At 48.6% G+C, this 25,072-nt stretch overlaps 1 protein-coding gene across 2 annotated transcripts in view; it reads right to left on the reverse strand.

Annotated features, from left to right (window-relative positions):
- The window catches only part of AFAP1L1 (actin filament associated protein 1 like 1), a 57,169-nt gene that overhangs the window by 21,496 nt on the left and 10,601 nt on the right, over positions 1–25,072 (reverse strand). The window contains exons 1-8 of one of the 2 annotated variants that reach the window (XM_037044955.1): positions 10,705–10,791; positions 10,248–10,376; positions 9,134–9,217; positions 8,320–8,417; positions 7,097–7,205; positions 3,351–3,449; positions 2,473–2,684; positions 144–323 (exon numbers count right to left, since the gene is read on the reverse strand). In XM_037044955.1, the coding sequence (XP_036900850.1) occupies positions 144–323; positions 2,473–2,684; positions 3,351–3,449; positions 7,097–7,205; positions 8,320–8,417; positions 9,134–9,217; positions 10,248–10,302 (837 nt within the window). In that variant the 5' untranslated portion in view covers positions 10,303–10,376; positions 10,705–10,791. Of the gene's footprint in view, positions 1–143; positions 324–2,472; positions 2,685–3,350; positions 3,450–7,096; positions 7,206–8,319; positions 8,418–9,133; positions 9,218–10,247; positions 10,377–10,704; positions 10,792–25,072 lie in introns of those variants that run through there. The other variant, XM_037044954.1, reaches the window with a different exon arrangement.

A 25,072-nucleotide genomic window follows, 5' to 3' on the forward strand; every position in this document is an offset into this window, starting at 1 on the left:
AGCCCTGGTTGTGCATAGGCATTGACCCTTCAGTTGAGCAAAGCCTGTTCTTCCAGGGACTGCAGCCCACCCCACTGAAGGCTGTCCCCCAGAAAGAGAGGAAGGAAGAAAGGGCAGGTGGGTGGAGGGCAAAGGCTTCGTACCTTCAGCCACTCCTCGGCCTGCTCCCGGCTCTGCAGCGCAAGCACTAAGACCTCGGTAGCCCCCTGGGAAAAGCGCAGCTCGTGCCTCTTGTGCCGGCTGTCCTTGGGCACATAGATGACATTGCAGGTGTCCAGTGTTAGCCTCAGATGTGGCTGCCGGTCCTTGGAGCTTTTATAGCACTAGACAGGAAGAGAAGAGGTCAGCACTTCCTGTCAGTGCTTCCCTCCCTAGTGGAGGGTGGAGGAGGAAGACATCCTTGCACAAAGGCTCGGAGGAGCTCTGCCCCACAGAGACCTCCCCTACCCAGCCCACCTGTGGGCACTGCATGAAAACAGGGGCCGTGGCTGTTCATCCCAGAGGAGAGGGGGTGTCTTTGGGCAATCTTCAGATTTAGGGGGCTACTGAGGGACCCCAGGGGGCACAGCCACCTGTTAGGAAGTGATATTCTACTCTAGGAAGACCACTTCTGGTCCAAAGAACTTTTCTAAAGAGAACAAATAGGCTGGCTTTCGAGGAAGTCGGCTCCCTGCTACTAATGGGCTACATGGTAGGAGTGTGGGAGGAGAATTCCAGCAGAGACAGAGGGTTGGATTGGGGGAGTCAATAGTTTATCAAAAATGATTCTCACTTCCCAATTCTTATTATGAGGCCAGCATTACCTGGGTACCAGAACCTGACAATGCCTTTACTGTGGGAAATTTATAGGCTAATTTCTCTCATAAACAGTAGCAAAGCCCTAAGCAAAATATTAGCAAATGAAATTCATATACATACAAAAAGCATACTGTATCAAGACCAAGGTTTATTCAGAGGAATGTACAGCTGGTTAACATTAAAAAACCAACCATATCATTCATCATACTAACAGAAAAAAGGAGACAAACTATCTCAATACAAGGAGGAATAGTATTTGATCAAATTCTGCACCTACTTGTAACATAAATTCCTAAACTAAGACTGGAAGGGCACTTCCTTTATGTGATAATAAGAAACATCCACAAACAACCTGCAACAAACACCAGTCTTGGTGGTAAATTACTGAAACTTTCCTTTGAGACCTGGACTGAGACAAGGATGCCCACTCTCACCACTTGTTTTTACATTGTGCTAGAATTCCTAGGCAGTGCAATAAGTCAAGAAAAATAGAGGGTGTACAGAATGGAAAGAGTAAGTCATGACCCTGGACTGATTCTGGACTAGAATTAGCTTTTTACTGCTCCAGGATGAGAAAGGTCAGGTTTCAAAAGAATATATGTGAGTCAAAGCTTGTCAACAGACTTTTGGGTAAAGAACTATTTTTTTTCTGAAGGTATGCCCATTCTACTTTGCAATTAAGGGTATACGTTCTTTTTTTAAAAAAAATTATTTATTTATCTTTAGAGAGAAAGGGAAAGAGATAGGGAGAGAAATATCAATGAATGGTTGCCTCTTGTGCATCCCCTGCTGAGAAATGGCCTGCAACCCAGGCATGTGCCCTGACTGGGAATCGAACCTCGATCCTTTGGTTCGCAGGCCTGTGCTCAATCCACTGAGCTACACCAGCCAGGAAGGATACACTTTCTTTTATGAAATAATAGTGTGAGAGATGGTGAGCTAAAAAGAACTTTTAAGAAAGTAAGGGCTGCTTCAGGCTGTTTTGGGAAAGACTGATGTATGTGAAAATGCGGGTAGAAATATGTTTATTGAAACTTAACAGGCATACCCTCCTTGGGGCATCCCCAGTTGAATTACTTTTTTGGGTGAATTTTCTTTCTCTTAAACTCTTAAGGGCCCCACAAGACTTGTACCCAGGGGAGCTGTCGGCGGTAGCAGCTCGTCCTGGGCTGACCCCCTGAGCCTGTCCCCAAAGCCCCCTTTCCTCTGACTCCAGTGAGCTGACAGCAGCCCTCGACAGCCAGAGCGGGGCCCACCCAGGCTCTCTCCTGATGCTTTTCCATCCTAGGCCCTTTCTTGTTTCACTGTCCGCAGCTTTACTAAACATATTCTCAAAAAAAAAACTTATCAGTGGTTAGCTCTTGGTCAATGGGATTATAAGAGGTGTTTTAAAAAATAATGTCTTCATTTTGTTTTGCTCTATTTTATAAATAAACACTTTACTTGCATAATGAAAAACAATAGCCATTATTTTAAAGTGTAAAAAAAATGTGTCTCTGGCAAAACAAATTCTTGGTAAAGTCCATGGCAGGTCTTCTGAGGTTTTTGGTTTTTAAAAAAAATTCTACTCCAATTTTCAAAGCCCAGAGTAACCGTGGCAGACACACCCACACACACAGATACACACGCGCGCGAGTACACGAGGTGGAGAGGAACACGTCCGCGCCCACTCACCAGGAGCTGGTCATCCCTGATGACGGTCAGCTGCTTGGCCCACTGCCCAAAGCGCTTTTTCCGCAGCAGGAAGGCACATATCCTGCAGTCCCTCACCAGGTGCATGGAGGCCTCCTCGGAGGGCCACTGGTGCGTGGGCTGCAGCCCCTTTCCTTCCTCCTCCTCCTCGTCGTAGGACTCGTAAGAGCTGCTCATTGCGTCAGAGTCATTGTCTGCAGGTGCCATGGGAAAGGACCTGCCACTGTGCCATCAGCTGGGAGGCCCCTTCTGGCCCCTCCACAGGCATCCCTGCTCTAGGGCCCTGGGACTGTGAGGGGTGGATGTGAGCTGTGATCACGATAACGACTAAACCCCACACGGGCACTGGGTTTTGCATTCACCACTAGCTTTGTGACCTTGGTGACTTTACTCCTCAGAGCTGCAGTTTCCTCCTCAGTAAAATGGCCCTCATGAGCAATAGCAGCATAGTATCCACCAGATTGGGCTGTTGTGAGATTCATTGAAGGTGGAGAGTTTAGCTGAGGGCCTAGCACTCAGCAAGTGCTCAGTGACCATCAGCGATGGTCACTACCCTGACATCTCCGCATCCATTGTCTCAGGTCATTCTCGTGGCACTCCAGCAAGTCCCTATTGTAGACATGAGGAGACCAGAGGCTCAAAGAGAACAGGTGGTTTGTCTAAGGACAGTCACCAAGAATCAGGGCAGGGGCCTCTGACTCCTGTGCCAGTGATCTTTCTCCTGAATCTTGAGGTCACCGAGAGCAAGGGCTTTGGGGCCTCCCTGGTGGCCCTAGGGAGGTCCAGGGGTGGTAGGCACATGGACATCAAGGGTCAGGTCAAGGGGACAGAACCTCACTGAAGGCCTGCCTGGAACTTACAGGAGTTTTTCAGCTCTCCGTTCATCCTGGTCGAGGGGTAGCTGCTGTCTGCGTCCTCGTAGTACGCGTCCACGGTGGACTGGGCTGGGCTGCAGCCATCTGTGGGGTTGGCAGAAAGAGCGAAACTTCAGCGAACTGCAGGCAGAGTGCAGGGGCCAGGGCTGGAGCAGACCCTGGATGCCAGTCCCCTCAGGGAAGGGAGAGCGGCGCACCCTGCAGCTCTCCGGGGCGGGCTGTGGGGCCTCCTGAGTGTACCTCGTCTGTTGTTGCCCCCCGCATGTCCTCTGTGCTCCTGTCACAGGCACTGCCCTGGTGGGCCCTGTCACACCTTCCGGCCTTGTTCATAATACTCCCTATGCCCTTTTATTTTCTCCCAGAGAACTCATACTCACCTTTCAAGACCCAGCTCAGAGATTTTTTTCTCTGACCTTTGCTGGCAGAGAGTGGTCAGCTCCTCTTCAAGGACCCCAGAACACTGGTGCGTGTGACTGCGTGTCTTGGTCACAGCTGGGTCCCTGTGCAGAGAGTGGTATCCCAGACCCCTCCCTGTTTTGCCTCTGCCTCCTCCTCTGCCACTGCAGCCCTTCTGCTCACTCCCTAACACACCTGCTTCTTTTGTCACAGCAGTTCTCCTCCTGAGCCCCTGCGACTACAGAGGGGCTGATGGACTGGAGGTAGTAATGAAGCACATAAAGTGAGTGCAGCAGCTGCCTGGGCCAAGTTTCCACGACACAGTCCCACTCAGGGGCTGCAGCACTGTAAAGGGTTGGGCCACCTCAAATGTGTTGTTTCAGAGTTACCAGGCATCTTTTTAAAATGCAGATCCTTGGGCCCTGTCCCTAGAAATGCTGATTCACTGGTGTGGATTCAGCTGAGGAATCTGCATTTAAAGAAATTCTAACTATTTAATAGGACAATCCTATAGATTCTCCTATTCTAACTATTTAATAGGATTCTTCACCTTAAGGTGACATGAACAGTCCCATCTTGGCTTAGTGATACAATGCATGTCGACTCTCAGCACAGGGCATGACACAGTGTGCTCGAAAAAGACCAACTATCATTATTGTTGTCTCCACCAGTTCCCACAACACAGCTCACCCATGCCCATTTTACAGATGCGGAAACTGAGCTATACACTTTTGCTAGTGACAGACCCTGGATGAGAACGGGAGTTGCCAGCCTAAGGGATAGAGGCACTCCCTCCTTCAGGAAGCCTTCCTTCATGCAGTCCACTCGCTCTCACGTCCACTGTTCTTCAGAGCACTGCTCTGGGCTCCCGGACCCTGCTGCCCATCTGTTTCTGGAGGGTGGAAGTGCTCAAATTCTCAGCACCTGGGACATCCAGTTGATCTCCCAAGTGAGGCTCAGGGCCTGCCTTTCCCAGCTGGCACTCTGAGGCTTCAGAGTGACATGCGCTGTGAGGTGGCCTGGGGGAGTCAGGACAGGAGGTGTGAGGGTGGAGGAGGTGTGAAGGTGGGGGAGGAGGAGGCGTGATGGAGAAGAGGGAGGGAACACCCTGGCCAAAGTGCTTGGACACCTGGCAGGGCTGGACACTGTGTGTGAGAGGAAGGATACTCCCTAATGGGCGTGGTGCCTTCTCCTCGGACAAGGTCTCTGGCCCTTCCTGAGGCCCTCCCTTCCCTGCTGCCCCACTATCCCCACTGCTTGCAGAGGCGGCTTCTCTGTCCCAGCGGGAGGGGTGTGAGCTCTCTGGGAGGCAGAGCAGACTCGCCCAGCTTCGGGCTGACCCGGGAGTCAGGGCCCAGCAGCACTTTGCTCCCTTCTTCCTCCCCTATTCTCCAGTGGATAAAATAAAGTCACCTGTTCCACATACAAACAGCTGCTCACAGTGACGAGAGACCCAAGACTATGAAGGCTGAAGAGAGCCACTGGTCAACAGGTCCAACCTCACCATTTTACTCTTTTAACTAGTTTAGTAATTATAAAAATAGTATGCCACAGCAGCCAAAGGCAGAAACAACCCAAATGCCCACCAGTTGATGAATGGACAAACCAAATGTGGAATATTATTTGGCCACGCAAAGGAAAGAGTACTGATACATGCAATGACATGGATGGACCTTGAACACATGCTGAGTGAAATAAGCCACAATCAAAAGGCCACATATTGTATGATTCTCTTATGTGAAATTTCCAGAAAGGCAAAACCATGGAGACAGAAAGCAGATTGGTGATTGGCAGGGACTCAGGGGAGAGGGGAATAGGGAGTGACTGCTTAATGGGTACAGTTACTTTTACAGGGTCTTCTTCTGGGGTGATGGGAACGTTTGGGAGCTAGATAGTGCTAATGGCTGCGCAGCACTGTGAGTGTACCGAATGCCACTGGGCGGACACTTACAGTGGCCGAAATGGTCAATGTTATGTTACCTGTATTTTACTACAAATATATATATACACACACACACACACACATACCCATAAAGTACAATCAGCACAAAAGAATTTGGGAATATATGTTCCCCCATCTAGATTTGTCTTCATTCCACACAGTATAGTATGGTTAAGAGTTTCTTGCGTATCCTAGAAAAATTGTTAAAATGAGTGTATTGCATGTGTCCTGTTAAAAAATAAGTGGAGTCATATGTGGTATTCTGCGTTTGATTCTTTCCGGTGAATGTATCCTGGAATTCACTTCTGATCAGCACGGAGGACCTATTTCTTTCCCTTTCTGTGTTGGGAGGTATTCCAGTGTGCTGATGAATGATAGGACAGCAGCACTCAAACGTCACCACATACAAGTCAGTCACTGGGCTGGGCCACCCTGAACCGACATGTGCATTCTCCGGAACCTTGAGTCCCACACCCACGCCGGTGCCTGATTTGATCCTCCAAGGGACAGCCACCTCTTCCAACACTGGAGGGGACCAACTGAGGGACCAGTCAGAACTAGACACTCTCCTTTGTGGCCGGTTTAAGAGAGTTTTCAGAGATAATTTGTACTAGTGCTCTCTAAATTATTTTACTGTGCTCATCTGTCAGTAAAAATATAATAATGAAATACACTTGTGTTACTTACGTGTGTAAATTACATATGTATATATAATATGTATTTTTGTATTATATATACATGATTATATATAAAGCAATTACAAGCATCATATTATTATTATATTACAAATACTATAAACATTCACACAGAAATTTTAAAAGGATGTGTCACTCTAGATATAAATAGAGCATCTACTACATCTGCCTGCATCATCTCATAAACCCCCTGGGGTGCCCACACTCTACTCTGAAGACTTCTGATTTCGACCACGTGCTTTTTTACCATATGCCTTGACTTGACAATCTGATCCACCTGTGAGATGTAACTCTGCTGAAACATACATTATTTCCCCAGTCTATGGAGGAGGAGTACTTAGGTTAGTACCAGCTTCAGTGCTAGGAACCATGTTCTAGTGGCGATCTGTGTACCTCCATCTTGGTGCATTTATACGTGTGTTATCTAGTCCCTCTTTCCTACTTCAGGGCAGGGGGAAAAGAGGCCCAGGGAGATGAAGGGGCTTGTCCAAGGCGCATGGAACTGGTACTGGAGCCTGAACTCCTGACCTCCAGGGTCGCACACACTGATTCTCCACCCAGGACGTCACTAAAGAGGCCTCATGCTCAGGCAGCCCCTCTTCAGGAGGTGGGCATGGTTGGGTGAGGGCCAGGCTTGGAGCTTCAGGAGAGGAGCCTCCTACTCCTTACCATCGACTCCCAGGGGGACCAGAACTTACCGTGAGAGCTGATGTACTCAGGGCACTTGCCCGGCCCCAGGGGAAGGGCCTCCTCGTAGTAGTCCTCAGGTGGAGGCCTGTTTGGGAGTGGTGGAGGCAGGTCCGCTGCCTGGAGGGCAAAGAGGAGTGTATGTGAGACTAAGGAGGCCAGGAGAGCAGAGGGGAGCAGTGAAGTGACAGGAAGGAGGCTGGGGACAGGGAGGCAATAGCTGCTAGAAGGCAGGATCTGACTGAAGCCATAATGTACAATAGACTTGTAGAAGGGCAGAGCTGGGGAACCTCGAGTTTATTTGGTTGGTCCTGTGTTTCTTATGTAAATTAGTTAAGCCTCAGGGCTCCTCTGTAATGTCTAAAAGTTTTTAGACTGCCACAGAGGGGTAGTTAAGCACTTGAATGAGCACATGCAGAATTATTAAAAGCTACTTCGAGTTCTGCAAAATCCTACAACTGCCTTTGTATACATAGGAGGAATAGCAGGACAAATGTGAGACATGTAATTTAGTGGTATCACCTCGTGGTCAAGAGCTTAGGCTCCCAGACCAGAGAACCCTGGCTTACAACTACACTGTATTTACCTTCCAGTGGCGGGACATTGACATGTCACTCACTCTCTGAGCCTCAGTTTCCTTACCTGTAAAATGAGGATAATGATACTGCCAACCTCAGTTGCTGCAAGCATGGAAAGGACATAACAAGTGGCCAACAGTTGGTACTCTTGGTGCTGATGACAGTGAATTACACAGTTAAGAGACAATGCTTGATGTGATTATGGGTACCTTCCCCCTAATTCTGTGGCCCCAAGGCTGGGAACCCAAGATATGGTCTAAACCTTCATTTTGTAGGTTAAGAAAAACCCAGGCTCAGAGAGAACAGGCGATTTGCCTAAGGCCACATAGCAGTAGGGAAGAGGGCAGAGGCCACCAGACTTCTGGTCCAGAGCTTTCCCTAGGACTCCACCTGTACTACTACAAACACAAGTTTGGGAGGGGATGTCCTTTGGGTGGGGACAGGTCGGTTCACCATTATGCCTGCTCTGCAGGGGCACAATGAGCATGAGTCACTGGAATGTTCCATGGTGCAGTTTCTGCCCTTAATTACCACACAGAAGAGAGAACAGGGTCCCGTCCACATAGGAGCACCCCAGCATCAGGGGGAGAGCTTTCTTCACCCCCTCCAGAGGAACAAAGGGCCTGAAGGGTGGGGGAAGCCCATCCATGACTCACATGTTTCAGAGATGGGCTCTTGGCTGGCTCAGGGCTATTTCCTTTGCTGGGTTCACCATCATCCTCTGGCATGTCCCGAAGGTCACTCAGGTCGCAGTCTATGAAGTGTCAGGCCATTGGCAGAGAAAGCCGAGGATGAGCATGGCAGAGCAGGAAGAGGGCAGGATTGGGGTCAGAAGGCCCCCACCACCCACTCCAGTAGTAGCCCTAATGAGTGAATGGCTTCCTTCCTCTGAGACCAGGTCTTCTCAGCTGTAACCTGGCCTTGTCTATCTTGCAGGGTTATGGAGAGGATCCGATGAAATTACTTTTGGCACAGTGCTCTGGGAATGTGTAAGGGTTATGTCATGAAAGCACAGTGTCTTCCCTAAGTCTGTCAGCCCCTGACAGTCTCTCACCTGACCCACAGCTCTCTCCTTGTGTTGAATAGTGCTGTCTTCCCTGGAGATGGAACTGGCATTGCACACACCCTGCACACAGCCTGGCTCAGCTGTGCCCATGCCTGTGGTGCCACTGAGTGGCTCAACCCAGGTCCCAGGCGGTCACTGCTGGTGAATGTGAAGAGGCAGGCAAGAAAGCACCCTACGTGCCGTACCTTCTTGGGCCTGCATACCTTCCTTTCCTCAAATTTTAGGGATGATTTCCCATAACTGTACAAATTTGACTAGACTTTCAAACCTGGCAGGGCCCAGAGAGGCCCAGGAACTTGCTTAATTGATCACTTTTGTAAGGTTGGAGCCAGGCCCAGGTGCCGGTATTTCCCTGCATAGTCTGGGACCCTTTCACAGCCTGAGGTTGGGAGATGGTCACTCACCAAATTCTTCAAAGAGGGACTCCACGAAGCTGGGCCCGGAGTGGAGGTCGGCTGTGTTCACATACAGGTAGGAGACTTCCTTTGCTGCGAGGAAGGAGAACACTTTTGCCACATCTCTGTGGTGAGAAGGGAGGGGACTGGAGGCTGCTGACTATGAAGAGGGGCCTGGTCTCCCCTGCCTCACTTGGACTTCTGTCCCACACAGGGCACAGCACTCAGTTTGCAAAGCACGTGCATGACCGAAATGATTTCCTAGGTTTTCAAACTTTGTCTTCATTTTTACGTCGTTACTGAGGATCTCCTTCTCCCAGTGAAAGGGTGCCCAGAGCCCAGTGCAGAAAACAGAACCCAGGGGCTACTCTGGAGTTGGCCAGCGGACAGGGGCTCTGGCAAGCTCAGCAAACCACTGTGCCTTTCCTCCTCCCAGTCCTGTGAGGGCAGCCAAGGACATTGACCTGCTTTGTCACTGGGAAGTGAGGCTCAGCGAGTCATCTGGTAGAGACTTCCCACGATGTCACTCAGACCCTCCAATAGTGTGAGACATGGGTGCAGAGACAGGGTGGGGCGGGGGAGGGGGCCTTGCTGCCGGGAGACAGTGAGGCGGAGGAGCTGGGGGAAGTAGAGGGAGGGGAATAGATATGACGTGGGGCCATGGGTGTGTGTGAGAGTGTGTGTCTGTGTATAGGAGTGAGGGATGTGCTCCGCGTTTATGTGCGTTGTGTGTGACAGCATGTGGAGTGTGAGAGATGTGTTGTGTGTCATGAGTTCTGTACATGTGAGTGTGTGCTGTTGGTGAGAGTGTGTGTCCTATGTAGTGCATGTTTGTTATGGGCATGCTATGCATGCGAGGTGTATATGAGAATGTGGTGTGCATGTGGTATATACATATATGTGGCATGTGCTTTGTGTGGGGATTTGTAGTGGGTTGAGGGTGGAGAGGCATCAAGAGCACAGGCAGGGTTCTGTGGAGAAGGGCCGAGTGGATGAGGACATTGGCCAGACCACTCAGAGTACTGAATTCTATGCCCCAAGGCTTGGGCTTCCTCTTGCCAGTAGGCCCTGAGAAGTTACCAAAGGTTCTGGAGGAGGTCTGGGCAGAGTGCTGATGTCTGACCTGGGATAGGTTGCAGGCTCTGCAGGATGGATGCCACGGCCATCTTCTTCTCCATGGTTTTGTCGCTGAGGTACTCATGGTCCAGGAGGCTGAGCAGCCCCGTGAGCTCGGGGAGCAGCTGCTCCAGTGCTGAGGAGGAAGCATGATCACGGCTCTGCGTCTGGGATGCCAGCCCTGCTCCCACCCCTGAGAGGTCAGGGAAGCAGGGGACAGAGGATAGGGCTGGGAGCAACGGGGAGGCCTCAGAGGCTTCACACAGCTGTCCCAGTGCTGGCTTCCCAGCCTTCCTTGGGAGAACCCTGCTCAGTTAACTGTGACATTCCTCTGGGCTCCTCCACTCTGCCTCAGACCTCATATGGCCTTAGCCTGAGGACTAATGTAGCCTGAGAAGAGGCACTCAGGCCTCCCTTTGTCCCAGCATGCCCTCTGCTTTCCAGGCCCAGGGGTCCTTCCTCACCACAGTTCAGGGCTCAGTGCAGGTCCCAGGCTAGAGCCCCTGGCCATCCTGGACACAGGCAGGAAGGGAGCCTTCCTGTCCCATCAGTTCATACACTTCAATCTCTGAAAACTTCTGTTTCCGGTGCCTTGGCAGGCGCCAAACTGCACATTAACCCTTCCCATCCCAGGCCCACAACTGTCATTCCCATTCCTTCTTTCCATGCTAAACCGGTGCTTTTCAAACTTGAGTGTATGTATATGGGAGTTAGCTGGGGGATCTTGTCAAAGTGCAGGCTCTGACTCAGGAGGTCTGGGGTGGAACCTGAAAGTGCATTTCCGACAGGCTCCCAGCTGCTGCGGCTGCTGGTTGAGACCACATGGGGTTGCAGAATCCTAGAGCACAGGACCCTTTAAAGGCTGGCGTGTGCCAAGGCCATGATGTCATTGATGTCTCCCTGTCCTGAACAGTCACAGGAACTTGGTTTGCCTTAGAGCTGAAGAACCAGCCTCATTACAGTAGTAATATTGTCCTGATTTGCAACTTGCCCAACCCTTGTGCAAAATAATAAAAGCTAACCCTAAGCCCTTTCATACTTGTATGAAATCTCATACATATTTAAATCTCATATGAAGCATTTTATTATCTCCATTAGCTGGAGGATGAAACTAAGGCTCAGAGAGCAGTTAAATAACTTCCCCAGGGTCACTCGGCCAGCACAGCCTTGACCTGGTACCTCTCTGTCCCTTTGCCCATAGTGCCATGTTGCCTGGCAGTATTTTATACAGTCCTACCAATGAGTCTTGGGGCAGGCCTCACTTTTCAGATGAAGGAAGCTCAGGGAAGATGAAGTAACCTGCTTGAATCACACAGATGCAAGCAGAAGGGACAGGACTTTCATTCTAGGCTCTTGACTCTCAGCCCCATGGGCTTCTCCCCACCCTGGGCCCTCCTGCCCTCCTGCTTTCCCGAGGAGATGGTGAGACTCTGACTCGCTGCCACAGGGTCCGATGGGTAAGAGGGGCTATAACATCCTGCACAAGAGAACTGGCCTGGGAGCCAGACTACCTAGGTTCAAGTCCAGGCTCCATCATTCATTAGCTGAGGGACCTTGGGCAAGTTACTTAGCCTGTGACTCAGTTTCCTCCTCCGTAAATGGGGGTAATAACAGCACCTGCCTTTTACGGTCAATGTGAAGATGAATTATGCCATGCATGAAAAGTGCCTTGCCCCATACGTAGTAAATGCTCATGCCAACTCAGCCGTTTTTACGGTCAACATAGTGTTTAGTGTGCTGGTCTGTGCTGTGCGGATCTCTGTGAGCGCCTGTCTCCCTCTGCAGCCTACAAGGCTCTAACAAGTGTGGACAGTACGGTGAATCTCAGCTTCCTTAGCATCTAGTCTGGGGCCTGCTTGGTGGGGGTTGCTCTCTATTAGTTTGAGAAAAAAGGGAACAAGCAGGCGACCACAGAAGGACTTTTTTAAAAAATAGAAATCTTAAGTATAGAGAGTGCTGCTTGTTGGAAAAATGTGACGTTGCCTCTCTCTGCCTGTCTGTCATCGCCTCGAATTTGCTGGAAATGAGCTGAAGGCTGACAGCTATCGCCTCATGAGCTCTCTCTGCCTCGGGGCACTGAGGTCAGGACTTCCTGCGCAATGTGTCTCATTTTATCCCCACACTTGTGAGCAGGTCCTTTCAGGAGACCTACATTCTAGAAGACAGAGTAGCTGTGGGATGGTTGCACAGCTTGAAAGAGGAGGAGCCAGGCTGAGTTCAAGTCTGTGTGATTCCTAGAGCTGCTGAGTCACGTAACTGCAAGGGGCACCCGCACCTCAGCTCCTGAGTGAAAGGGGCCTGAGGCCCTGCTGCCTCCAGGGCCTGTGTCCTTTCCATGCCACGGGGTATGGCATGTGACAGAGGCTTCTGGGGTGGGTGGGAGTCTCTCTTTGAAGTAGGAAATGGTTTAAAATCATCTCAGCTTTTGTGAAGGAAATGTTTTCAAATGGAATCACGAACCTCTCCAGCACCCTCAACAGATACACCAAAAGTCAGTTACTGGTTTGTTTTTTGGATTATAAGACAACCCCCCCCCCAAATTTGGAGGAAAATGGGGGTGTGTCTTATAGTCTGAATGTAGCTTACCTGGCTTGCTCTTGGGGGAGGGAGGTGGCAGCCTATGTTATTTATGTTATTCAATATATGACCACATTTTTTTCTTCAAATTTCCCCCTTTATTTTCCTCCTCTAAAATGTAGGTGCATCTTATTGTCTAGTGCATCTTATAGTCTGAAAAATGCGGTGACTGAATTCCAAAATACTTCCTGAGCACTAATTATATGCCCCTTGGAGAATTAGAGATTGAATAAAATATTGTTCCAGTGGGTGTTCTCTGACTTCCTGCGTACACACACATAATCGCTCACAGAGGAGGCACTGCAGGCCACCACAGAGCTCTCTTGGGGCCTGCAGGCAGGGTTCATCTTTGGAAATCCAGGACATGGCTCCGCTGTCATGCAGGAATGTCAGGGCTGTGGGGGCAGCGGCTCTTCATCCTTCTACCAGTGGTTTCCAAACTTCTTAGCCTCAGGAGTCCTTCACACTTTTAAAAATTATCAGGGACCCCAAAGAGCTTTTTTTTTATGTGGATTATATCTATCAACATAACTGTGTTAAGAATTAAGATAGAGAAAATTTTAAAGCACAACAATGCACAGGCACATGGCTCATGAGCCCTCAGAACTACCATGTCATCACGTGGCACAGAGCCTCTGGAAGATGCCATTGGACGCTAGTGAGACCACAAGGGCGGACAGCCACCTAAGGCCTCAGTACTACATGACAGTAGTTTCGACCTATGGACCCTCTGAAAGCATCTTGGAGACCTCCTGGGCATCCCCTACCTCAATCACACCTTCCTGAGAATTACTGTCCTTCAAAGAATGAGCTCAAACTTTTTGGACTTTTAAAAAAATAGTGTCCATACACTGATTCTCATTCTATTTTCAGAGTTGTGAGACCATTGCGACAATCAGCTTTAGAACAATTTCATTACTACTCCCAACTCCCATTTTGTCCCTAGCCCTAACAGCCACTCACCTATCTGTTGAATGTATGAATTTGTCTGTTCTGACCATTTCATGTCAATTAAAGAAGAAAATATGATGTGGCCTTCTGTGACTGGTTTCTGTCAGGTGGCATAAAGTTTTCAAGGTTCACCTATATTGCAGTGTGAAGCAGTACTTTATTCCTTTTAACTGGTGAATAGCATTCATATCAGCCATCCCCTCTGTCCCTCCCTTCTTCTCCTCCCTGCCACCCCCACCTCTGTCTTCCCTCCTTCCCTTTGCTGTGACAGAGGTCCTGGAGAGCTAGCCTCGCTGCTATCAGCAAGGGCCTGTGCGGGGCAGCAGTCCTGCTTCCAGTGTAAGCTTTGTTATAACGGTCTGTAAAGTGGTAACTGTTAGGTTGGGAGTGAGTTCTCTGCATTAAGAAACATGAGCTGTCAGGGCACATACAAGGGTCAACAAATAAGTGGAGCAACAAATTGCTCTCTCTCTCTCAATAAATAAAAACTTAAAAAATACAAACATGAGCTATAGCAGATAAGCTTTGTTACACTTTTTGTTTGTTTGTTTCCTGTTGCTTGACAGGTTTCCTGATGTGGGACGCCGACTCTGAGTGTTTTTTGTTTAACTGAGATGTGGTCATAAAGTCCAGATTGTGTGAAGGAGCATGAGGGAGGCAAGTGGCTCTGGGAGATGCGGAGGACACAAAGGACTGCCCAGGGCTAGCAGTGGTTCCTGCCGCCTGGAAGGAGCTGGTGGCAGCAGGTGGCAGAGGGAGCATGAGCCCTGGGGGAAGGCTCAGCTTGTAGACAGTAACAGGCAAGCACCCTTCCCTAAAACTGGACCATTACTGTATGCTGGGCAGTTAGCACGCATCATCTCATTCAGTCCTCATAAGCCTCACGAGGGTTACGTTTTATTGCTGTCTGTGCCCTACAAGGCAGGAAACAGAGTCTAGGAGAAATGAGGTCACCCAGCCAGTAAATGGTAAGGCCCGGCCTTGAGCCCAGGTCTGTCTGACTTCCAAGCTTGCCCCTGCTCCCGAATCCTCCATCAGAAGACTGGCTCTGAGCAAGCAGAGGTCAGCCTGGGGTGGGGAGCAGGCAGGCAGCCCCTCAAAGCCCTCCTGCTGAGGGCTCTGGTCTATGACTTCACTGGGGCCCCTGACCTGGGGCTGCCCTCAGTGGGTGGGTAAGAGACCCTTGTTGTGGGTCTGAAATTCCTGCTCAGTGGGCCTCTCCCTATTGGCCCCTATGAACATCAGAATCTTAACAATATGAATACCTTCTATGAATATCTCATAGAAGAAGAACAAGCTCAAAGTCATGTAACTCAAAGCATACACCTGACTTAAGAGTGGGATCTCATCCCAGAGAGAACCTTATACTTCATACAGGAAAGCTTCCAGCCAGGGCTGGGTTTCTCAAGGGTAATACAGAACTCCCCCAAAAAGCTCTCAGGTGCAGTGCACGCAGAGGAGCCTTTGATGGCAGCTGTGTCTTTAAGGCCAGATACTTCACAGGGATTTAAACCATCAGAGAATTTAATTTGTAGAAAAATCATATAATGCAGATAGGCATGTACTGGGACTGGGAATTGAACCCACAACGCTTTGGTGCCTGGGATGACAGCGAACCAACCAAGACACACCGACCAGGCATGCAGGTCATTCTGATGCAGGCAGTCCAAGGTTCAATCTGTAAAAATACTCCATCAGCAAAGACATACTACCGGGCATGTCTGTGACCATAAGGAATGTGGGAGGACCTCCTCATTCCTTCAAAACTTATCATTAGATGCCCTTCTGAAATGACTGATCATTGAGGTGAGAATAAGAGTCCCTACAGAAAGTTATAACTAGCCGGAGCATGAAGGTTTACTTAGAAGAGCATGATGTGAATCAGAACTCTGGTGCTGCCATCTCCAAGCCATACAAGTGGGCCTGTTAGAGGACTCCTAGCCCTTGTTTCCTCATCTGTAAAATGCGAATCGTCGCGCCCCGCCTCCAAGGCGGGAGAACTAGGCTAGCTCCTGCTCCTGAAGCGCTTACCGTGGTGTTGTGCTTGGAGGCAGCACTCACTGTGTGAGGGTCATTGTATTGTTGCTGCTGCTATTTTCAATACTCCCCAGGACTATGCAGACTCCAGAATATTGATCAGATAGTAGTGACAGATTTGCTACAGTTGTTGTGACAAGCTCCATGAGGACAGGGACTGTGCCTCAATCTTAGTAGATGCTTAATGAGCATTTATTTAATAAACATGATTTTAACTCTCTCAATCTATTTTTTTGTTTTATTTTTTAAAAGATTTTATTTATCTTTAGAGGGGAAGGGAAGGAGAGAAGGAGAGAAGTATCAATGTATGGTTGCCTCTCATGGGTCCCGTTGGGAACTGGCCTGCAACCCAGGCATGTGCCCTGACTGGGAATCGAACCGCAATTGTCTGGTTTGCAGGCCCACACTCAATCCACTGAGCTACACCAGCCTGGGCTAACTCTCTCAATTTAAAGATGAGGGACATGTGGGTCAAGGAGGTCATCTGACTTAGGGATGGCCACACAACCAGTCGAAACTAAAAGTACCTTGTGTTAAACTCACACAAAGCTTGATGCTTAGAGGAGTCACAGAGGAGCTCGGGCTGTGCCGAGCTTTGCTAGGCTTTCAGTTCTTCACCTGCCAATAGTGTGGGTAGTAACAGTGGCTGCCTCACATGGCCACTGTGAAGACAGGATGAAGTGATGTGTGCAGCGCTCAGTGCACTCGACAGGCACGTTGTTCATTCATACGTGACTCCCAGCAGCTGCCGGTGCAGCCGTCGGCATAAGGGAGGCTGGTATTTGGGGGCAAGGGGACGTCATGGGACTGTGCAGCCCTACCATGTGGACTGGTCATGGCTCTGGGCCTGACACTGAGCTTGGGGTGCTTACAGCAGAGGGAGGCAGTGGGTCCACTTCCCTCAGGGTGCTTCCATTCTGAGGACCCCCTCCATGGCAGGTGAGAGGACAGCATCTTCCAGCTGGAGGGACTGTAATGCAACCCAGAAACCCTGTTCCTGCCATCCCCAGTCAGGAAGGGTCTCTTTCACCAATTACTGACCTGCCCCTCCGGTCTCACTCCTGGTTTAGATCATTTCTGCTTTCTGAGGACAGACGAGGGCACCAAGGACAGACCTGTCTTTTATGCCTCAAGTTTATTTAGAACCACGAATACATTTCATTGATCTTGTTTGGGTTAGTTAAGCCTTAGGGAGGTACAGTGAATTCCAGTGAGGAAAAAACACAGGAAGAAATGGTTTAATCATTGTTTATAAGTCTTCAATCCTTCACTCTGTGGGGCGGGCAGGCACAGAAACCCAAGATGGGCTGCAACTGTTCTCTGGGATGCGAAAAGTTTGCCAAATAAAATTAGAAACCTATTCTAAATATATATCTAAGATTAGACTACAACATGCTTATTGTTGCTGGTGAACACCCAACTAAGATAAAATTTCTCTTTGCTTCTCTACCCTTGCTACAATTGGTTGCTACCAGTTGAAATCAAAAGGTATAGAGCAGAAATTAAGCTCTATGCTTGCTCCCAGGACCTCATCCTGGTCTATAACCCTGATGCATCCTGAGTGAACCTTTCAGGCAAAAGGTGTTTAGCACTGCCAGTCCAGTTCCAGTGCAGGGAAGGCTGGGTTTGCTCAGAAGTGTCAGACACTGAGTCTAATTTCCACGACAAAAGAGAAGTGAGTAAATTAAACTTCAGCAAACCACAGGAATAACTACCTATGTTCTGGCTCTAGCCAGGAAGGCTCAGTGAGTACTCTGACTTCTGACCTCAATCCTGGTCACCTTTTAGACTCTGTAATTTACAAAAATGCTTGGAAACAGCTTACAAATTAGAATTTTAGTGACTGCAAAACAGTAAATGGAATCACATTTCTCCTTTCCCCACCTCACTACTTGACAAGCATCTTTGGGACAAAGACAACTCATGCTTCTTTGTTTCCAAAGTCAGAGGAAACTGACAGCCATGATTTAAAGATGCAAAATAGGATGAGTTGTCAGAACATGGTTTTATAGAGGGCCTACAATTTTTCTTTTGGTTTACTCAGATTTCCTGTCTCATTTCCAAACAGCAAAATAACCCACTTTTCATCTCACAAAGGCTCCTGGCCTAGAGAGAGAACCAGTGCATAATTTTGAAAGTTTTGATCATGATTTTAGAGATGACTCTGCATGTTGGGTTTTAACAAGCTAGTACATCAATGAAGCATGACCCACGGCAGCAGTGGGGAACCAAGTCACCTGGAAAGGAAAGCTGTACATGTAACAGGTGAGACCTCTGTGTTTGGGAGGCAAGGAGGCGGGGTGAATGAAAGGAGGAGGAGCCTTTCTTGTGGCCTTCCACCCCTTCAGGCCCTGCCAAAGAGAGCTCCTCCCTCCAGGCTGCCTCAGGCTCTGTTCCTCAGCCTCCTAACTAGCGCACGTGCACTCGCTATTCCCTTTGCCCAGCAGAGCTCCCTTCTCCTGAGACCAGTCCTGCCCCCTTGCAGCTCTAATTCCCTTGGGACTTCCCAAGGGGAATGTTCTCTGTCCTCTGGACCACAACCTTTCCCCCAGTTAAGCTATCACAGTGCCGTTCTCCCCGTGGTGCTTTTCATGGTGAGATGTTACATTTACTGATATATTTCTTTGATTAATATCCAATTCCCCCACACGAGCCTGAACTCGCTGAGGGCAGGAACAGTGCCTGCTTTTGCCAGTGCCTGACACAGATGAGTGCTTGCATACTTGTGGAATGAATTAATCTGTGAAGCAAATTTTTCTTCAGAGTTAATAAAGTACAGGGGTCTGGCACAAATAATGCCCCTCTTTCATTTAAAAAAATCTTCTATTACAGAGCATGATGTAATTCTGTAACAATGCCACATGAAAGCACATCATATGACATTTTAGGTGAAATGTTCGAATTAAAACTATAAATTATCACACCCATATTATTACCCTACCAACCACACTCAAGCAGGCCTTACTTCTGCTGGACCCTGTATACTGGCTAGTTAATGTGATTTTAAAATAATGTCTGTCCTCATAGTGGCTTAGCATAGTAAAAAGATGCTTAAAAAAAGAAAAAAGAGGACACAAAAAGCCATGGGGACCAAAAGGAACCAGAATTCCATTGGCTCAGCTCTCCAAGCCCCGTTTGGTTGAACTTGTATCCCTGCGTGGATATGGCTGCCCATTATTTAGTGATGCCCATTTTGTAGTTGGTGGATTTTAACCTTGACGCATGTTAGGAAATGAAAACTAACATGTATTGAGCAATCCGAACTACTTGAGTTCTGTCCTGTTTCCCTGTTCCCTACTGCACACCTTTGGGACACTTACACAGCTGCCCCATCCTCATGCACATCATCGGTGACCTCCGAGTACACCCATCTAGCGCATCAGTGGGAATGGGCCCCCATACATGAGGACGTGTCTAGAACAGTGTACTCAGTAAATGTTAGCCGTCTGTATCATTCTTCCATTATTATTATGTAAGAGATTTACATGTATTAGTTACATAATTTCACTCTTACAACGAGGTGGGCTAGCCCAGTTTTGCAGGTGTGGGAACTGAGGATTGCAGAATGGGAAGGACACTGAGGAGCCCCCCTGTGGTGCCTCTCCCAGGGCTCCTTTAGGATGCTACTTTTGTCTATGTGCAGCTCTGGGTTAGCCAGCAGAGAAGTCTCTAGCAATACAGGTGAGGCCAATAGCATTGCCCCTTTACTTCAGGGGTGTAGAGATCTCTTTCTCCTGGGTCTTTTCCAAGTTGCTGCAAATCTGGGGCTATGGGGACGGCCCACTTCCTTTCTTTGAATTTACAAGCACTTCTCTAAATCCAAGCAAAGGCCAACAGTGGCGTTACATCGGAGGGGACCACACTGGTTGGACTGGCATTGCTGATCACTAAAACAAACACTTCCTGTTGTCCCAGGGTGTGCAGGGAAGATGATGGTTCATGCGGGCTGGAAAAAAAGTGAAAAGAGAGGAGCAAAAAAATCCCAGCCGCAAAGTTGATGCTTTAGTGCGGACTGCTTTCCAGGAGTTAAATATAGTGCTGGTGTGAGGGAAAGCAAGGGGAGCGAGGTCACCTTGGAAGACTTTTGTGTGTGTTAATTAAAGCTCTGGCAGGAAACCGAATATTCTTTATGCCAAAGAGAATAGTAGGAGTTTGACCCCATGGGACAGAAACATGGAATCCCGAAGAAGGGAGGAGGTAAAGAAAAGTGGAAGATCTGGGATTTGGCATAAGAGGATCTGGTTTGGGGTCTAACTCCTACTTACTAGTGTAAAACGTGGGGTAAGTCAGTTTTCTGACTCAGACTCCTCTGAGTCTCACTGTTCTCTTCTGTATTCCCACATGTTGGCTGGTGCCAGGGCATAATAGGGAATGGCTGGGAGAGGGTTTGTAAACTGTGGGGATTGTTGTTAGGGATGGAAGAGCAGTACAATTCTCTGATCGACTGTTACTTCAGGAAGACAGGAGGCCACAGGTCAGTAGGGTTGTTTCTGGGTGACTCTCTTCCCAGGAGCCAGGCCAGGGTGACAAGGTCAGGAAAGCCCTTCATCTGAATGGTCTTTCTAGTCCTGCCTGGGACCTGTCCTCCACCAGCCTTGTTCTGGGCACCTTGTTTCTCAGTTGTGGGCACCAGGGAAGCCATGGCTCCCTCTCACCTAGCCATTTCCAGACAGGAGGGCAGGGCGAGCCACCAACTTCTAAGGAAATAACTTTAGGCTGTGGGATGGGGCTCTCCCAGAATTGTTTCTTTGTCTGCGGATACCTCCCTGTTTAGCTCACAAAGGAAATGGTTCCAGGAGGAAGTGGAAAACCGTGACACACACATTTGCGACCCCCACCCCTGTAAGATGGCAGCTGCTTCCATTTTCTGTAGTCTGCACCATCTCCTTCACCCAAAGCTGGGGAAACAGAAGCAGTCCTGGGAGGGGGGCGGGTGCTGGGCTATCCAGTGATAAAGCAGGTAGTATTTTTGAGCTCATAAGTGATGTTCCGGATGTTGTGCTAAGCATTTTGTGTTGATCATCTCGTTTAATCCTCATAATGACCTTGTGAGGTAAATACTGTTTTTGCTCTAAACCAAGCGAGGCTCAGTCACAGAACCAAGATTCAAACGCAGGCCCAGCCCTGGAGCCTAATGGCCTACTGCTGCATTACGGTACCTTCGCTCTCTCTTCTGCCGGGGATGCCCAGCCCCCACAGCTTCCTGGAACCGTCAGTGAGCGTCTCAGGACTGTCCCCCAGCAGTGTCCATTCACAGGATGAGCACTGCCCTGAGGCCTGGCTGGGACTGGGCTTTCTGCTTCTGAGAAGTTTGAATCCCAGGACCTGTCTCACCAATAGCCTAGGGCAGACAGAAGGAACAGCCAGCCGGCTGGGGGTAGGCAGGTAGTACAGATAACAATGACAGGGAATGTTCTCTCAGAGAACATTTATTGAATACTTCCTACAAGCAGGGCACTGTGCTAATACTTTTATTTCTTTTTATAAATAGGACTTCAAATAGAAAAAATTGGGTTAATCCTAATCCTAAATTAGTCCATGCATACTCCATATAGTTTCATATATAGTTACTTATTTATATAGTCATTAGTTTTGCTAATGTGGTCAGTACCCATGAACCTACCATTCAAAGCAAAAGCCGAGATCTGGACAGTACCTTATGTCCCTCTGTGACCCACACGTCTGCCTTCCCCACCTGACCTAGCTGCCGTCTTAAATGCTACATTCTTCACACTCTTGCCCTCCCTTGTAGATGGTGTCATAGCAAGTAGATGTACCTATAAACATTTAAACATGTTTAAGTTGCTTTTAACTTTATTAAATGGGTATTATAATGCTAGAGGTAATCTTTTGTGACTTTTTTCTTTGCTATTATTGTATTACTAAGATTCATCTAATTGTTTCTTGTCACTGTGTTTATTCACTGTTTTGTGTGATACTCCATTGTGGGAACCTTCTCCGTGCCTAATACGCTGTGCCTACTACTCCATTTAATCCGCACAGCAACCCTACAAGGCAGGAGCTCCTTTTATCCCAGCTTTACTGACAAAACACTGAGGCCTAGAGAGGTTCGGGGACTTTCGGGTGGTTGCAGGTGCCATGTGTACATCTTTCCACCCTCCCATGGGACGCTGATTTGGTACAAAGGGGAAAACCAAGGCACTCCAGTCGAAAGCCCAGGCTCCACACTTACTGGCTGTGTGGTCTTGGGCAAATTACTTCACGCCTCTGTGTCTCAATTTTCTGAACCCTGAAATGGGGTGATGAAAACTGCCTCTCAGGCAGGTCTGTGAAAATTGAGAACATGCGACCTTGAAGTTTTGTCAACTGGTAAAGTGTGGCTAATAGTACATGTGCCATCTGCTCCCCCTCTCCCGAAACAACAGAATCTGTGTAGGATTCAGGAGATGAGAATGAACATAATCTCTATTCTGAAGGGCAAAGGTTAGGTTGACAGTCTGTCCATAGAAACCTCAGTGTGATAAAAGAACCAGGGAATCCTCAATAGATGCTTCAAGTTGCACTAATAGGAACATACTGTGAATTCATCATTGTTATGTTCGATGGGTCTTTTAAAAATTATTGTTTTTTATCTATTTTCAATATCTGGGACCCCGCCCACCCCAGTCCTCTTTGCACATGGTATTTTCTCTGCACGGCTTCCCACTGCTACGCACTCCCGGATGTGCGCCTTGGACACGTTACTTCACTTCTTTGTGTCTCATCTGCAGAATGGGGATGATAACAATAATACTTCATAGGGTTGTCATGTTGACCCAGTAAGGTGTTGTAGGGAGTGCTTAGAGCAGTTTCTGATACATGCCAAGTTGACTATTATAGTTACTTAAAATTTCTCCTACTCCCCATGTACTCTTTGAGAGTTGATTATTCAGATACCACTTCCTCCCAAGGGCCCATCCTGCTGTCCTGGACAGGTGAGATCATCTTGTTACACCCTTTGAAGTAGATGACTTGTTCAGTGTTCTCCATTAAACCATGAGTCCAGGAGGGCAGAGATAATGTCTGATTTGGTACCTGCCACTGGCGCCCAGTGCCCAGTGCAGTGATGGGTACATAGCAAGCAACTGGGAATGGAATAAACGGACAACTCAGAATTCAGAGGAAGGACCACAGACTAGGGAGAGGGCTGTCAACCCTGCCTGTGACAACTGTCTCCCAGAGCAGAAGGGCTCATGTTGGGGGGCGGGCACTGGGCCACTGGGGGCACTGGAGGGCAGAAATCTGAACTGAGAAGCAGATGTCCCTTTCAAAAGTTTAACCAGTACAGTGGGTAGTTGAGACACTGGGTTACTGGGGCAAAAAATACCCGGAGTCAAACCCTAGCCCAATGTCCCCAGGCAGGTGACGTCAGCCCAGCTGTCTCATTTGTGAAAAGGGGAACTGTGGCCATGGAGTGCCCCCTGGGAAGGCTGTGGTGAGCAGAGAGGGGATGAGGTGTGCAGTGCTGCGCAGTGTGCTGAGCACACAGGAGTCTGTCAAGCTTGGTTGTTACTACTGATGTCGTTGGCAGTCACAGGGGAGTCAAGCATCTCCTGGGGATTAGCCTCAATGTTTCAGATGGGAGGCAAAGGTCAGGCTCCGAGTGGCTGCCTTGACTGCTGTTCTGGCAGAAAGTCTTTCCTTTCCTTCATTCCCCTCACTTGCTAAAGCCTCCCAGTGCTAACCTTGGATTTGGTTCTGGACCAGGTGCCCAGGAATCCAGCTCCAAGGGAGCCCGCCATCCTGGGGCAGACTTTGGAAGACCCTGGGGTGATTTCTGCCTCTAGGACTAGGGATAGGAATCAAGAAAATGATGGTTAAAGATGCTGGGAATTAATTTCCTGAGAATTGACAAGCCCCAGACAAATGTCTCCTCTGCTATTCCATTAGACCAACAATTCTACAGAATTGATGCACTTGAAAATGGACAGTTTGAAGTTGTATCTCTCCTTGTTCTTAACTGAAACGTGCTAATCTTACACAGTCTGCTGCCCACCAGCAATATTTGCTGTAGCTCCTAACTGGTCACCTCTTTTCAATACTCCTGTTCTGCCCTAATGTGAGCTCACTGCTGGCTTTAGTAAATTCCCTAAATGGCAACACTTAGCACCACTCTCCTGCCCACACCTCCTCGGGAACCCCCCAGGGCAAAACACCAGTTTCCTCTGTGACACAGATGATGAAAGCACTCCACATGCTCCCTGTGGCTGTTGCCCAATTCCTCCGTAATTCCATCCTTTGGATGGGCAGGCGAGAAGAGCAAAGCCCAGGGAAAGTGTTACAGAGAGAACTTGGATTCCATTCTAATTCATTAAGAAAGGCGATCATTTATAAACCTGTATTTTAAGCTTTAGCGTTTTTTAAAAAATTGAGTACTTCCTAGTGCTGAGTGCTTTCCTTGCATGTGTCCAGTGATCCCCTATAGGTAGGCAGGAGATTGTTATCTCCATTTTTAGTGGAAGAAACTCAAAACTGTGGGGGGTTAAGTGGAAGGAGCAGAGCTGTGATTCAAACCCCGCAACTCGACACCATAGGCAGTGCACTCAGCTCCCCCAGTGCCCTGTCTCTATCATTAGTTACAGATCAAGCAACAAAGCCCCTCGGGGACTGGGGCACACTTAGTTAAAAGGCCCTAGAGGATAAGTCCCCTCTCTTAGAAAGGACTCTAGAGGTTCCATTTAACTTCTACCCGCTCCTCTGGGCTGTAGGGATGCTGACCCGATTTGCACCCTCAGCGAGTTTCTGTGCCCTTCTTCCCCTGCTGTTTTCTCCACCTACAGTGTCATCTCCTCAGTGCTTCTGAGGTTTCTGGCTAAAAAGTGTCCTATGAGCCCTCTGGTCTCTTTATATTCTCTTTGAAGGACAATGACCAGGCATGACCTCATGGCATAGGCACTGGTGACCTAGTCTTACTTTCTCTGCCTCACTAGGAGATTGTAGGGTACAGGGACCCTGAGTTTCTTCTCTGTGATCTCTTAGAGCTGCACCTGGTTGCTGGCTAGGGTGAGGAAACGTGACCCATCTCCCTGGCTTCCCAGCACACTCCTGGATCAGTTTTCTTCTTGGTTCAAGTGGAGCTAAAAAAAGATTCCCCCTTGCTTTCATATCAGCTGGATCTGCTCTTAGCAAACCCTCCAACAAGAATGGGCAGGAAGAATAAATATTTATTCTACAAATGAATAAATCTGATTCTATCTTCAAAAGAAAGCTTTGGTATAAATTAGCATAATTTATTCTAAGATGCCGCCGATTTTAAGATGTTTTCAA

This window comes from Sturnira hondurensis, unplaced genomic scaffold (genome assembly GCF_014824575.4).
Source record: "Sturnira hondurensis isolate 20B ecotype Veracruz unplaced genomic scaffold, ASM1482457v3 Scaffold0004152, whole genome shotgun sequence".
In the NCBI taxonomy this organism is placed as follows: Eukaryota; Metazoa; Chordata; class Mammalia; order Chiroptera; family Phyllostomidae; genus Sturnira; species Sturnira hondurensis.